At 49.4% G+C, this 16,064-nt stretch overlaps 1 protein-coding gene across 1 annotated transcript in view; it reads right to left on the bottom strand.

Annotated features, from left to right (window-relative positions):
* The window catches only part of OBSCN (obscurin, cytoskeletal calmodulin and titin-interacting RhoGEF), a 147,502-nt gene that overhangs the window by 128,004 nt on the left and 3,434 nt on the right, over positions 1 to 16,064 (bottom strand). The window contains 7 exon segments of the mRNA XM_029941729.1: positions 11,414 to 11,689; positions 12,310 to 12,579; positions 12,998 to 13,267; positions 13,669 to 13,935; positions 14,055 to 14,363; positions 15,123 to 15,383; positions 15,624 to 15,893. Of these exon segments, the coding sequence (XP_029797589.1) occupies positions 11,414 to 11,689; positions 12,310 to 12,579; positions 12,998 to 13,267; positions 13,669 to 13,935; positions 14,055 to 14,363; positions 15,123 to 15,383; positions 15,624 to 15,893 (1,923 nt within the window).

The raw sequence follows: 16,064 nt of genomic DNA, 5'->3' as shown, positions 1-16,064 counted from the left end.
TATGTGTTTATGGTTGTATGGTAAAAGTCATCAACCAGATTATAAGAGCCCAGTAAATCTCAGAGAGATAAACCCAAAGAAATTCTCACCTGGACACACCATTTCAGAGCCACGGAAAATTAAAAGACCAGACTCTTGAAAGCAGGCAGAGAATACAAGCCCGTGATTTGTGGGGTAACAGTTTGAACGACCATGAGTTTCTCATCAAAAATTAGTGCTGACTTGTGGGGAGAGGCACTGGGTGTTATATGAAAACCAATTTGACAATAAACTATTAGAAATTAAAAATAAATAAATAAAAATTAGTGCTGAGAGAAAGAACCATCAGCCCAGAATTCTGTATCCAGCAAAAATATCCTTCAGGAATGAGGGTAAAATAAAGACATTCTGCATGAAGGAAAGCTAAGAAAATCACTGCCAGCAGATCTGCTGTATGAGAATTTCCAAAGAAATGACATTGTAGGAAGATTCAGAGGATCAGGAATGAAGAAGACTGACATAAATAGTAAATATTCGGGTATTATGGACTATGAACTGTCTGCCCTCCCATGATCCATTTGTTGAAGTCCTAGCTCTCAATTTTGGCATTAGGACATTTAAGGAGTTAATTATAGTTAAAAGAGGTCATAAGGGTGAGACCCTAATCCAATAGGACTGGGGTCTTGATAGAGAGACACGAGAGAGCTCTCTTGGTCTCCATATACTCACAGCAACCAAGCCAGAAAGTGAGGCCTCACCCGCACATGGTCAAGCTGGCACCTTGGTCTTGGGCTTCTAGCCTCCAGAACAATGAGAAAATAAATTTCTATTGTATAAACCACACAATCTGTGGTGTGTGGGTGTGTGTGTGTGTGTGTGTGTGTGTATGTTTAAGTAGGTTTCAAGCCCAGCACAGAGCCCAATGCAGGGCTTGAACTCTTGACCCTGAGATCAAGACCCGAACCAAGATCGAGAGTCAGACCTTAACCAACTGAACCAGCCAGGCTTTCCCTGTGGCATTTTGTTATGGCAGCCTGAGCTGACTAAGACACTAAGACACTAAGACACAAGACAGACTCTTCTCCCACTGAAATCTTTGGAATAAATGTGATCATTGAAAGCAAGAATTACCACACTGTCTGATGAACTTTTCAATGGTAGACGTAACACATAAAACAACTACTAACATAATGGTGGGAGACCAAAGGACCTACAAATTGATAAAAGTTCAACATCCCAATTAAAGTAGTAACATACGGATTCTAAGGAGCTGACCATGTTTACCACAATTCTTAGGGTGAGAACACAAAAATATATACGGAGCCACAACAGATAAATTAAAGTGGAATACAAAAAACATCCCAAATGACCTAATAAATTCAGAAAATGTGAAAACAAGGGAAAAAAAGAGAAAAAACAGAAGCGAATAGTCAAATAGTAGATCTAAATCCAAACACACCAATTATTGCATTAAATGGATATGGTCTAAACACATTGATTATAAGACACAAATTGCCAGAATCGATTTTTTAAAATGTCCCGACTTTATGTTATGTACAAGAAACTCACTTCAAGTATGTGTAAGTAAAAATAAAAGAATTTTAAAAATACACATAGTGCAAGCAGCAATTACAACAAAGCTGAAGTATTTATATTAATATCATATAAAAACTAATTTATATTAATATTATGATATTAAAATTAAAATTAAGTTAACCTTTGAGCCAAGAAAATTACTAAAGATATTATAAAGATAAATGAGTTAAATTTACAAGGAACACACAACAATCCCAAACGAGTAAGCTCCTGACAACAGAATTTCAAAACATGCAAAAAACCCCTGACAGAACTGAAAATAAAAATAGGAAACCCACATGTATAGCTCAAGTTCTCAACGCTCTTCATGAAACAATTGATAGAACCAGTAGACAGAAGATCATTAGGGGTGTATAAGAATGGAATTAGACTGAAAGTCAGTAACAGAAAGACAAGAGTAAAATAGCTAAATTCCTAGAAATTAAACAGCACAGTTCTGAAAAATACAGAAGTCAAAGAAGTCTCAAAGGAAATTAGTAAATATTTGAAACTGAACAACAGTGAAAATTCAAACATGAAAATTTGTAGGATAAATTTAAAGCAATGCTTAGGGAAATTTTAACATTATTAAATATTTTCATTAGAAAAGAAAAGAGTTCAATCAATAGTCTGTATTTCCACCTTAAATTAGAATTAAATAAACCCAGAGCAAGCAAAAGAAAAGGTAAGAAAGATAAGAACAGAAATCAATTAGATTGAAAAAAAATAGAGAAAATCAATAAAAACTGTATTTGGTTCTTTGAAAAGATCAATGAAATTGATAAATCTCTAACAAGACTCATAAAGAAAAACTAGAGAAAACCTCAGCTAACAGTGTCAGGAACGGAACAGAGCATCCCCCAGACCCTGCAGACATTAAAAGTATAACAAGAGAGCATTACAAGCAACTCTATGCACATAAATTAAACAAATCTGGTGAGACAAAATAATTCCTTAAAAACCAAAAACTACTAATCTTGCCCAAAAGGAAGTACATAATTTACACAGTTTCATCACTATAAATCAAATGTATTCAAAATTTAAATCTGGTTAGGATGACTTTTCTGACTTCCTCAGGGAAATAACTAAAAAAAAAACACAAATAAAGAAGGAAGAGAAATCGCACCAATTCTACACAATCAATCACAGAAAATAAATGAGAAAAGGACACTTTCCAACCCATTTTGTGAGGCCAGCATTAAAACCAGACAAAGACAGTATTAAAAAACGACAAACTACAATTCCTCAAGAAAATAAATGTAAAAAGACTCAACTGAACAGCATCACATTAAGTCAGACACATGTAGAAAGAATAACAAACCACAATCAAGTAGCCTTAATCCCAGGATTACATATCTGGTTAAATATTTTAAAATTGCTAAAAGAGATGTCAGCAAAAATGGCAAAACAGCTTTCTTAAAATTGTATAAAACTTGCAAAAATTGTTGCAATCAACTTTTTTAGAGCTCTGGAAATTAACTGAAGGCTTGCATCAATCCAGGGAGCATGTATTCTAGCGAAACAGCTGAATGTTAGTGAGAACATCACGATTTGTGGTGGCGTAACACACCCAATCCTCAGACCCTCCTCCCTAACTCTGAGGTGGACTGGAAAACCAACAGTCCACAATCACAGTGCAAACTGGCAGCCTGGAAGCCACATGAGAAGGTTGAATGAGACGAGAGCTCTTTCAAAGCCCATCCCGGAGAATTGTCATTATTTGACCTATATTGGTGGTAAATGGAAAATTCCACTCACAAGCCTATCTGTCTTCCTTTCTTCCTTCCTTTCTTCTTTCTTTATTATTCAAACCCAAACAGAAGATCATCCAATGCAAACACCTTTTTCCCCATCAGCATTGAAAACAACCACAGGCAATTATTGGCTCACGGCTGCCCTAGGTAGGGGGTAACAGTTGGGCAAACAATAGGCTAATGAATCAGCTTAAAAGGAAAAGTGAAGAATGAGATGTCCATAGCGGGCTTTGGGAAGCGCTGGCACATATCTGGTTACCTACATACACATACATACAGGCAGACTCAGGAGACACTTGAGAAGGCCCTAGAGTCACACATCAGGCTAATCTTGAGGCTGTGAAAGCATGAAGTAAGGGCAAATGTAGAGTCATAAACCACCTGGTTGAGGGGTGTACGCATGTACAACACCCACACAACAGCCTTCGGTAAGAACGAGGAGACTTCTTGGTTACCAGCATCTGAGGACATCACCGCAAACCCACTAGTTGACCAATCAACTAACCAACCAGAGACATCAGTGATTCACACAGTAAAAAAATGCATACTTCACAGGAGTAGTTCAGAGAAGTCACTGAACACACAAATAATAGCAGCAAAAACAAACACCACCAACCACAAAGTGGGAAGGGGTTGGAGAATCTGAACTCAAGTTCCCAGGTTTTATTATTTAATATTCCACTTACCAACAAAGAACGAAGCATGGCCCGTTAAAGGGAAGGAAGCAGCCAACAGTCAACGGAAGCTGTCCTTGGGAACACCCAGATACTGTCTCACCAAAGTTTTGGTGTCATTTAGTTTAAATATGTTCAGAGAACCAAAGGAACCATTTCTCACAGAATAAAGTAATGTATGACAAAAATGTCTCACCAAGTACAGAATATCAACAACAAGATAGATTTCTAGAACTAAATAGAAATTCTAGATTTGAAAGTATGACTGGAATGGAAAGTCGCTAGAGGGGTCCACATCTGCTTTGAGCAGACAGAAGAAAGAATCAGCACTCTGGAACATTGGTCTCTTGAAATTTCCCAGTGTGAGGAGCAGAAAGGAAAAGAATGAAGAAAACGACCAGAGTCTTAGGTGACCACGAGCCAATATAAGTATGTGGGGAATTTATAAGAAGAGGCAAGAGAAAGAGGCACCAAGAATGTTTAAGAAAAAATGATCAAAAACCCTAAAATTAATATCCAAAAATTTCAACAAACTCCAAGCAAGAGAAACTAAGGCAGAGCCACACTCATATAGATTATACCAAAATTGTCAAAAGCCAAAACCAAAGAGAATCTTGAAGGCAGAAAGAGAAAAGCAAGTTGTCATATACAAGGGCTCCTGCAAGAGTGAAAGTGGATTTCCCTTCAGAAACCATGGAGGCCAGAAGGTAATAGGTGATGTGTTTAAACGGCTCAGTGAAAAAAAAAAAACACTATCAACCAAGAATTTAATACCTGACAGAACCACCCCTAAGAGTGAAGGAGGAATTAAAAATTCACAGTCAACCAAACACAGGGTTCTGTTGCTATTGCAACTGTCCTATAAGAAATGCCAAATAGGTATTTCAGTGTTAGGTGAAAAACGCTGACAGTAACTTAAAATCATATGAAAAATAAAGGACGGTAGTAAATATAGTTTACTGGTAAACATAAACGCCAGTACTTTTAGTTTGCAACTCTTCTTTTTTCCCATATGACCTCAAATGCAAGTGCATAAGCAATAATTACAAAACCATAAAGTTAATTGACTAAACCTGGCGTACAAAGACAGAGCTTATAATGATAACAGCATAAAGCTGCCCTTTGGGTGCGCACACAGAGCTGTAAAGAGGCAGTTTTTATTTAAACTAAGATGGTAAAATCCTGACCTTGATCATTATAAAGTTAAGATGCTAACTGCCACAACCAGTAAGGGTAGCCACTGGGAAAAGACTAGACAGGTAGGTAAAAATGTAAATAGATAAAAGAGTAGATATTATATACATGTATATATAACATATACAAAGTCAAGTTAAGTTATAGTAAATATATGTACTTAGTTCTGAGTACAGAAAAAGAAGTGAGAAGGAAATGAAAATAGAAAAAAATCAACTAAATATAAAAACCAGTAATGGAGGAAACAAGGAACAAAAAAGATGACATATTAAAACGGAAAAATATGACGCACCTGGGGGGCTCAGTCCGTTAAGCATCTGGCTTTGGCTCAGGTCATGATCTCACGGTTCATGGGTTCAAACCCTGAGCTCATAGTTCAGAGCCTGGAGCCTGCGTCAAATTCTGTGTCTCCTTTCTCTGCCCCTCCCCTGCTCATTCTCGCTCGCTCGCTCTCTCTCTCTCTCTCTCTCTCTCTCAAAAGTAAAGAAACATGTAAAAACTTTTAAAGAGGGAAAAATAGCAGAAGGCGTTCCTTGTAAATATTACTTGAACTGTAAATAGATTCAATTCTCCAATTAAAAGGCAGAGATTTGGAAAATAGATTTAAAAAATGTATGCTGCCTACAAGAGACTCACTTTAGATCCAAAGACACAAATAGGGGTTTTTTTGACACAGATGATTTTAAAGTGGAGATACGCTCGTTACAAGAGCCGCCAGAAGAGATGTTTTTATACTAATGCCAAGCAGAACAGACCTAAAGGCGAACACCATTACAACACTATATGTCGATGGATTAATGTATTGATTAAGGACGCCATAAGTTGATAAAAGGGACAACTCATCAAGAAGCCCTCACGACTGTGAACATAGGCACACCTCACAGGAGACACCAAACTTTGCAAAGTGAAAACCAGCTGATTAAACAGAGAACCAGACAGTCGCACAGTGATCGCTGGAGAATTCAGTGCTGTGCTTTCAGGCGGGAGTTCAGTGAAGACGCGGCGGCTGCACCAGCTGACTCGGCAGACCCCACCCACTGCAGCAGGAGACGCGCTGGACTCGAGCACAGGGCATGGGAGGAGCCAGGACACAAGTCTCAGCAAATGTAAAGAGACTGAAATAATACCAGTGTCTTTTCCAACCACAGTGGAGTGAAGCTAGAAATCAGTAAGAGAAGGAAAGCTAGAAAATTCATAAGCCCGTCAAAATGAAACAATGCACCCCTAAAAAAGAATTATAAGGAAAAATAGAAAATATTTAGAGATAGATGAACATGAAAACACAACACATCAGTACTAATGAAGTGCACTGAAAGTAATGCTGATACCTATAAAGTATAGGTCTACGTCAACAAAAGATGAGCACAAATCAGTAATGTAACTTCACACTCTAAGAAACCATGGGACACCTGAGTGGATCAGTTAGTTGAGCGCCTGACTCCTGGTTTCATCTTCAGTCATGATACCAGGGTCGTGAGATCAAGCGCACATCGGACCTCACACTGAATGTGGGACCTGCTTAAGATTCTCTCTTTCCCTCTGCCCCTCCCCCGCTCACATTCCCACACACACTCTCTCTTTCTCTTTCAAAAGTAAGGGGGAGCCTGGGTGGCTCAGTTGGTTGAGCGTCCGGCTTCAGCTCAGGTCATGATCTCACGGTTCGTGGGTTCGACCCCCGTGTCAGGCTCTGTGCTGACAGCTCAGAGCCTGGAGCCTGTCTTCAGATTCTGTGTCTCCCCCTCTCTCTGACCCTCCCCTGCTCAAGCTGTCTCTCTCTCTTTCTCAAAAATAAATTTAAAAACCATTTAACTGTGTTGTAGCTTATGAACAAGTAATAAATTGTATCATTTATCTTGAATGTATCATAGATAAGCTGCTATATAATGATTGCCACTTCAGATAGCTGTGAAATTAGGTGATTAACTAGTTGTTACTTAACCTTCTAATTTCTGTGTAAGTCTAATTACATGAAACAGAAGTTGGGGTTCTGATTTCTTACTTTGCTTTTCTGTTTGGAGTGTAATTGTAACTACTGTAGTGTAAGTGATGGAAAATAATTGCATATGTTAAAAAATAAATAAATAAACAGAAAAAAGGGGGGGGAAACCATTTAAAGAATTTTTTTAAATAAAAAGTAAGAAAAAGGAAACTAGAAGAAAAGTAAGTAAAACCCAAAGTTAGAAGAAGGAATGAAATAAAGACTAGAGAGAAGATAAATGAAATACAGAATAAAAAAGCAATCGAAAGAATGAAGGACATTTAAAAAGATCAACAAATTTAACAAACCATTAGCTAGACTGATCAAGAAAGTTTGAAGACCCAACTTTAAAACAGAATTAAATGTGGAGACATCAGTACAGATCTTAGAGAAATAAAAAGCATGGTAAGAATGCTGTGAACAATTGTATGCCAACAAATTGGACAACCCAGACTAAATGGAAAAACTCATAGAAACACAGAAACTGTCAAAACTGACTTCAGAAGAAATAGAAAATATGAACAGACCTACAAAAAGTAAAGAGGTTCAATCAGTAATCAAAAATAAAATGAAAAGCATCTAGACTGTAAATGAAGAAGTAAAACTATCTTTATGCACAGGTGACACCGTTTTGGGTCTAAAAAAATATCCTTAGGAATCCATGAAAGAATTAATAGGTGAGTAAACCAGTTTAGCAAGATTGTAGGAAAAAGATCAATATTCAAACGTTAGTTCTATTTCTGTGTATTAGCAATAAACCATCTGAAAATGAAATTTAGAAAACAATTCTATTTAAAGAAGCATCAAAAAGAATGAATACACGGCAACAAACTCCAGAAGTCTTTTACACTGAAGACTGTAAAATTTTGAAAAAAAATTGTAAAACCTTGATAAATAGAGAGGCAGCTGGTATTTATGGATCAAAAGATTAATGTTAAGACATCAATACTCAAATTGTCTACACATTCAGTACAATAACATCAACATTTTGCAAAATTTGAAAAGCTGATCCTAAAATTCATGTGGAAATACAGGGACCTCAAATACCCCCAAAAAATCTTAAAAATAAAAAAAGAACAAAGTTGGAGGGCTCACACTTGCCAGTTTCAAAAACCACCACAAAGCTACAGTGATCTAGACTGTGGTACTGACATAGGACTGACAGACAGTTTTCTGTATCAATAGACAGAATTGGGAATCCAAATCCTGACATTGATGGTCAGTTGATTTTTTAACGTTTATTTTTGTGAGAAAGAGAGAGAGAGAGAGAGAGAGAGCACTCACGCACACCTAGTGGAGGAAAGGCAGAGAGAGGGAGACAGAGAATCCAAAGTGGGCTCCACACTGTCAGCACAGAGCCCAAGGCAGGGCTGAAACTCATGAGCTATGAGATCATGACCTGAGCCAAAGTCCAACACTCAACCAACTGAGCCACCCAGTTCCCCTGATGGTCAACTGATTTCTGACAACTGTGCCAAGAAAACTCAAAAACTCCGTTCAACATTCAGTGCTGGAATCACTGACTTTCCCCATTCAGAGAGTGAAGCTGGATCCCCGTGTCACAGCACATAGAAAAACTAACTCAAAATGAATCCAAGACCTAAATGTAAGAGCAAAAACTAGACAACTCTTAGAAGAAAGCAGGTGTCAATTAGTGTGACCTTGGATCTGGCACTTGTTTCTTAGACAGGACACCAAACACACAACCAACGAAAGAGGGTACATTGGACTTCATTACAGTTAAAAACATTGTTTTTGCACATCAGAGGACGCTATCAATAAAGTGAATGGCAGAAAATATTTGCAAATCTTTTTTCTGATAAGGATCAAGTATCCACAATATGTAAAGAACTGTTACAATGCAACAGTAAAAGGTTGACTCAAGGCAGAGGACCGGAATAGACATTTCTCCAAAGAAGACATCCACCTGGCCAGCCTGTACATGGAAAGATACTCAACATCATGCATCATCAGGAAAATGCAAACCAAGACCACATGAGATACCGCCTCGCACCCACTAGTGTCGCTAGAAGTAGAAAACAAACAGATAAAGCGAAAATAATGAGTTTAGGCGAGGATGTGGAGAAAGACGTCTCACTCCACTGGTGGGAATGTAAACGGGGCGGCCCCTGCGGAAAACGGGCCTCCAGGGAGTTCAGCATAAAATTACCATATGACCCAGCAACCCCAAGAGAACTGAAAATATATGTTCACCCGTGTAAGAATGTTCTAGCAGCACTGTTGGTAACAGCCAAACACTGGGGTCAACCACAACGTGCACTAGCTGATGAAAAGATGGGCGAAACATGAACGCAGTCCACACGGCGTCCACTTACATGAAGTGCGCACAGCAGGCGGGGCCGCGGTGGCCAGGGGCGGGGGGGGGGGGGGGGAACCACACGGGCTCATGTGGGTTTAGCACTTCACACGGTTGTGACAATGTTCTAGAACTAGGTGGTGCTGTGGGCGCACAGCCATTGGATGTACTAAAAGCACAGAACTGTACACTGTAAAAGGGGAGACTTTATGGCATTGTACTCAATCACCCTGATGCCAGTTCCTGCTCAGCCTCCTGCCCCAAGCCTCACACACCACCAGCTGCCTTCCAGAACTTTCCAGACTCCCTGACTGACATACACTCACTCCCTGAGTGCCACCTGCCTGATACACGTGGGCGCATCTGCCAGACCTGATGCCAGGGCTCTCCTGCCTAGACCTCAGCCCCACCAAGCAAGCTCTGGTCCCCTCTCTCGCCTACCTCATCCCCAGAACCCCGGCCCAGTGTCTGGACAGGAGGCCCGTGCTGCTCACAGGCCACACCAGGGACGGTCCTATGGGGCAGATCTCTCAGCAAAGCCTTAGAAGCTCTATTACAACTTCACAGAAGAGGAAACTGAGTCACAGGTGGCAGGATCAAATGGCCACAGAAGCGGGACCTAAAATAGCAGGTTTTGTTGTCTCCCAGGTCGGGAGGCCAGGAGACTGAGGTCAGCGTGTCACAGGGCCACGCTCCCTCTGAAGGCTCCAGAAGGGTCCCTCCTGCCTCTCCCTGCCGGGGCCCCAGGAGTTCTAGGCTCACGGCCGTGTCTCCCCAGTCTCTGCCTCCGTCACCACGTGGCTGTCTCAGACCCCTCCCTTGCCTCATAAGGACCCGCCCTGACCCAGGATGCTCCCATCTCGAGACCCCCCACCTTGGTGACCTCTGCAAAGACCCCATTTCCACATGAGGCCATGTTCTGAGGTCTGGGCACATATGACTTTCAGGGACACATAACACTGACACCGTGCCCCGGGTCACCCAGCAGGGGTGAGATCTGACCGCACCCACACTCTGACCCCTGCACTGCCTGCCTTGAAGGCGGTGTCTAACCTCAGGGTGCAGTCACCCCAAGGACAGGGCAGGCCCAGGACACACACAGGCCAGCCGCGTGACCGCTGGCCCTCCTCCTCCACCCCCGACGTCCCACTGCCAAGGCAATAGGGCCAGGGGCTCGTTTTTCCAGGCTACCTTCAGTGGGGTGTGGCCATCAGTGTTTGAAGCCACTGAGTTTGCGATGATTTGTTGCACATCAACAAAAAAAAAAAGAAAAAGAAAAAACACCCCTTGCATGTTCTTCCCGCCTTGAATGGATGGCTGGAGCTGTGGAAGCCATCCTGTGACCATGAAGCAACAAGCGTTAGGAAGACCCTTGTCTTGTGCGCAGGAGGGCGGAGTTAGACAGAGCCTGTGTCCCTGTGACGTCCCTGTGATCAACTGTTACAAGTGGTCCTTGATGAGCCAGCCGCCCTGTGTCCACACCCCTCCCTGGCCTTGTGCCTGGCTTTGACAGCAGGAGGTGACGGAGGCCACGCTCAGCACAGACATCACGAGCCCTTGTAGCTCTGCTAGTCCCTGAGGGTAAGGAGCGGGGCTAGCCACACGGAAGCGGGCCGTGGGCCGAGGCGTCAGGAGCAGAGAACGGGACCCCAGACACAGGAGCCTCGTCAGCACTGCAGGGACCCGTCCACTGGCACCACCCCTACCGGGACCTCAGAAGCGTGGATTTCCCAGCAGAGACGAGCAGTCTCAAGGAGCCCTGCGTGAGCTCCTGACCACAGAGCCAACGGTCTCCGAGGTCTGGGGGTGTTTGTCACACGGCACCAGGTAACTGACTGATGCAGGTCCTGACCAAGCAGCAGATCACTGCCCCAGCCCCCACCAGGACACCTCCGCCAGGCCTGTTCCTGGGACACAGTCACAATCTGTCTTGTCGACTGACCTGTGACGTCCAGGCGGAAGGACACCTTCTGGCCCCCCGCCTCGCAGCTGTACTCCCCGGCGTCCGCCTGCCCCGCCTGCTGCACCACCAGCCTCCTGCTGCAGCCCTGGGCCTCCACGCGCACTCTGGAGCTGCCACTCAGCTTCTTCCCGTCCTTGTACCACGTCACCTCCGTCCTGTCCTGGGCCACCTCGCAGCTCAGCGTGGCGCTGGCCCCCGCCTTGGCCTGCACCTCAGTGCGTGCTGGCTGCCCCTTGGCAAACACGGCTGAGGGCTCTGGGGACAGGGAGGGACACACAGTCAGAGGGCCTACTGAGGTGAGGGTCCCCAAGTCCTGGAGCCAGGCCACAGACACACTCTAGACGTCAGGCTACTTTGGGGACCCTTCATGGTCAGGTGCTGCCCGTGGGGCCCTCCTCAGGCACAGGGGGCCTTGTGCCCTCACCCCTCTGAGTAGCATGATGGGCACCCTAGCCGGTGCCTGGGGACACCAGAGGGAGGCATGGGGGCCGGTGGCCGAGGCCCTACTATGGGCCAGGACTCAGGCAACGCCAGATCCTGGGGACTGCCCAGACACACCAGTAGCTTCTAGAAGGAGCCAGAGCCTCATCCATCCGGACCCAAATCTAGCCTGCCACAGTGGCTTCTGGCACCTTTTGGGTCTGCCAGCCTCGAAAAGAGGGAAAGGGTTGCAAACGTCTTCATGTTTTGTTTTCCATACCCTCCGTCCTCCCTCATCTAAACGTCAGTTCGGGGGCAGTTCCCCCGATTCCGGAAGAAGCTGCCTGCCCCCCAAGCATTCTTGGAAGCCAGGAAGGGCTGGGCAGCTCGGCCTCACAGGGGCTTGAGGCGGGGGACCTGCCCCCCACCCGCGGAGCCCGGGGGCTGCCGCTCACCACGGACGCGCAGCTGGAAGTCCACGGAGTCCTCGCCCACGCGGCACGAGTAAGTGCCCTCATCCTGCCTGGTGACCGAGGCCGCCACCAGCCGGTGCCGCGTGCCCACGTCCTCCTGCAGGAAGCGGTGGCCGGAGAGCTCCGTGCCGTCCTTGAACCAGCGCACGTGGACCTGGGCCTCAGAGGTCTCGCACTCAAAGTGCGCCGGGCCCCCGGCCACAGCGTCCACGCAGCCGCCAGCCGTGTCCTTGTGCAGAAAGGGAGGGAGCCCTGCGGGGACACAGGGCGGCTCAGGGGGGCCGGCAGAGCCCCCCCGCCTCGGGTCCGCCCACTCGGACAGCAGCTGGAGACGCCTGGGGCCCGCGGCCTCGCCTCGCCCACTAGGGCCCCCTTCAGAGGCCGGCCTGGCCGGGCTGCCCGCCTCCAGCCACTCACCTGCCACCTGCTCTCAGGAAGCCTCTCCCCCTGCCTCCCGCAGGCTGCTGGCCCCTGACTCCACAGCGCCCCTGGAGGCGGCCCCCAGGCCCCCACTCCCCAGGGTCAGCGAAGCCCCCCACTGGGGACAGAGGACAGCGGCTCCCAGCGCCCAGCCCCCTGGAGCCTGCCCGGAGCTGGGGAACACGACGTGCGGCCGTGACCACGGCGGTGGCCGGCGAGGACGGGGACACGCACACGCAGGGGACGTCACCTTGCACCGACAGCTGGTAGGCGACGCGGCCCCCGCGGCTGACGCACTCGTACAAGCCGGCGTCCTCTCGCACCACGTCCCGCACCAGCAGCGCCCGCTGCCCGGCGCTCGCCTGCGCCTCGTACTTGGGGCCTGGGGGCAGCGCGCGGCCGTCCTTCAGCCACGTCACCGCGGCCGCCTGGTCCGACAGCTCGGCCAGGAGCTGCGCCTCCTCGTGCAGCCGGGCCAGCACTTCCCTCACGGCTGCTACTGGACGCTTGGTGGCCAGCCCTGGGGCCGCGGGGGCCACGTGCAAGGGCACACAGGGGCCGTGGACGGGGGTGGGGGGGGACAGAGGGGAGAGTGGGCAGTGGGGGAGGGGCAGAGAGAGGGGAGAGGGGGTGGACAGGTGGGGAGGGGACAGTAGAGAGAACAGAGGGGGAGAGTTGGGTATGAGGGAACAGACGGAAGAAAAGAGGAAGGGACAAGATTGCAAAGACAGAGGGGCAGACAGACGCAGAAGTGAGGTCCTGAAGCCCCTCTTCCTTTCATACCCCGAGGCTGAGGCCGCCCCCAGCCCTGGGCGAGCTGCCTCACGCCCCCCTCCCGTGTCCTCCCCACCACACCCAGACCACCCGGGGGGCCATCCAGCCCTCAGGAAGAGGCCTGGGGGTCACAGCTGGGGCCCCTACCTCGGACCTCCATGCGGACGCTGCTCTCGATGCCGTTGGCCACGAACTTGAGCTGGGCGCCATGAAGGCTGGCGGACACAGAGCGGATGGTGAGGGCGTGCCGCGTGCCGTCCTGCCGGATCACGTACACGCTGCTGGCCTTCAGGGCCTGGCCGTCTAAGAACCACTCGCCTGCCGAGGCCAGAGTGAGGTCCACAGAGAAGGTCACCTCGCCTCCCTCCACCGCCTCCACTGCCTTCAGAGGTGTCTTCACGGCCAGCTGGGGGGCTGCAGAGTGAGGGTCTCAGGATGGGGCCACTGCCCTCCTCTGCTCCCCCTCCAGAGCCCAAGTGCCTCCTCCCCCAGGAAGCCCATGGGGCAGACTCCAACAGCCCTTTCTCGCTTACCCAGGTGGACAGTTCCTGGGAACTCCAGGTAGGGGCTCTGGCCAAAGCTGTTCACAGCTGATACCCGGAACTGGAAGTCGCCCTCCTCGGCCACACTGGCCACGGTCAGCTCGCGCTCGGCCACCCACTCTGCCTCGTGGCACCGGCTCCAGGCGTAGGTGCCAAGCCGCTTCTTTTCCACCAGATAACCATCGATGGGGACAGGACGGTCCCCGTGGGGTGGCGGGGACCAGGCGAGGGTGACGGAGAACTCTGTCCTGGCCTTTACCACGGGGGCCTCAGGGGCGTGCAGGGGCGGCCTCCTAGGGGCTGGGGAGACCACAGCCGATGTCACTGACTGGCAGCTCCCTCCCAAAGCCCTGGGTCCAAGGTCAGCCCTTCCAATGTCACAGAACCCCCAGCATGCTCTGGGAATGGCCATGGCCCAGGGGATCGCTGGGCCCAGGGAGGGTGTGGGCCCACGACCCCTGCCCCAGCCCTGTGGCCATTTCTTTGGCTGTAGTGGGAAGAGTGTTCTGGCTTTGGCCCACGACAAATGGTGCACGTGGCCTGGGGGCCCCTACACACTGTGGGGACAAGCTTTATCTGTTCCTGCAGGGCTTAGGCTAGGCAGGGACCAAAGCAGGGCACAGTGACCACTCTGAGTGCTCAACCTGTGTGCAAGGAGACATTCCTACCCCAACCAAGGGCTGATCGATGGCGGTGGGCAGGGTAGGGATCTGCCCCCGCAAATCTACAATGTGATACAAAAGACCGCAGGAAGAGGACCTCCCGCACCCACCCCACCCACCACAGTCTGTACCTTCTAACTTGGTTTGCAGGGTGGGAGGCCCCCAGGACTGCTACCTGGCGATCACCTGGGGTGACCACAGTGAAGGATGGCAGCAAACAAACTGGGGCCCCAGAAACTACAGCTATGACCCATTGGTCCAGTGCCCCAAAGCCCTCTGTGCAGCGGGCTGGAGAGCACAGTGGGGCCAAGGGGACAGAGGGCGGGAAAGGGCACCGTCCACCCAAGGGGGATGGGACAGGGCACTGCCCACCCAAGGGCACTCCCTGGGCCCTTACCAGACACAAAGAACTGGGTGGACGTCCGGCAGCCGCCAGCAGTGAAGGTCACCTCACCCATGTCCTCCAGGCTGCACTGGGAGATGGTCAGCGTGTGGCACGTGCCTTCTGTGGTGATGGCCACGCGGCCCCCGGCCACCACCTCCTCCTGGTTCCTCAGCCAGCAGACAGGGCCCTCGGGCCTGGCCAGCTCCACACAGAACATGGCCGTGTCCCCGACTCGCACCGCGGTCTTCCTCGGGAGCCTCCGGATGAGGTTGCCTGTGGTGGTCAGGGTGAAGGGCTGGTCAGACGGGACCCTGCTTCCTCCCAGCCCGCCCCTGCATGGCCCCGCCCCCAAGCCCTGCTGTCACCCCAAGACCTCTGCCCTCCCCTACACAACCCCTACCCTCACCCCCACCCGAACCTCTCCCCCACCCCGGCAGGACCCCTGTCCCCACCCCGCAGGACCCCCATCCCGCAGGACCCCCACGCCGCAGGACCCCCGCCCGCCCCGCCCACCTTGCACCGCGAGCTCCGCCACCGTGCGGCTGCCCTCCATGGTCTCGCAGATGTAGACGGCGTCGTCGTCGGCCGAGACGTTGCGCACGGTGAGCCGGCGCTCGGTGCCCGCCTCCTCGATGCCGTACTTGGCGCTGGCCCACAGCCGCGTCTCCTCCTTGTACCACGCGGCCTCCGCGGACGGCAGCTGCACCTCGCACCGGAACGTGGCTGACTCCTTCTCCTGCACCTCCAGGTCCTGAAGTCGCTTCTTGAAGGGCACGGCGGGCTCTGCGGGGAGGGGGCGCGAGAGAGGGGCTGGGGCGGCGGGATGGGGCAGGGACGAGGCAGGGAAGACAGCCCGGGGGAGGGCGGAGGGGAGGGGGGGACAGACGGGGCGCAGGGTCCGGGGAGCGGGGAGAGGCGGGGGTCCGAGTCGGAAGCGGGGCAGGGCACCAGGGC

The sequence above is a fragment of the Suricata suricatta genome, chromosome 6 (assembly GCF_006229205.1).
Source record: "Suricata suricatta isolate VVHF042 chromosome 6, meerkat_22Aug2017_6uvM2_HiC, whole genome shotgun sequence".
Lineage (NCBI taxonomy): Eukaryota > Metazoa > Chordata > Mammalia > Carnivora > Herpestidae > Suricata > Suricata suricatta.
Note: the sequence above shows the minus strand (reverse complement) of the source record. Positions and strands in the feature narration are given on the sequence as shown.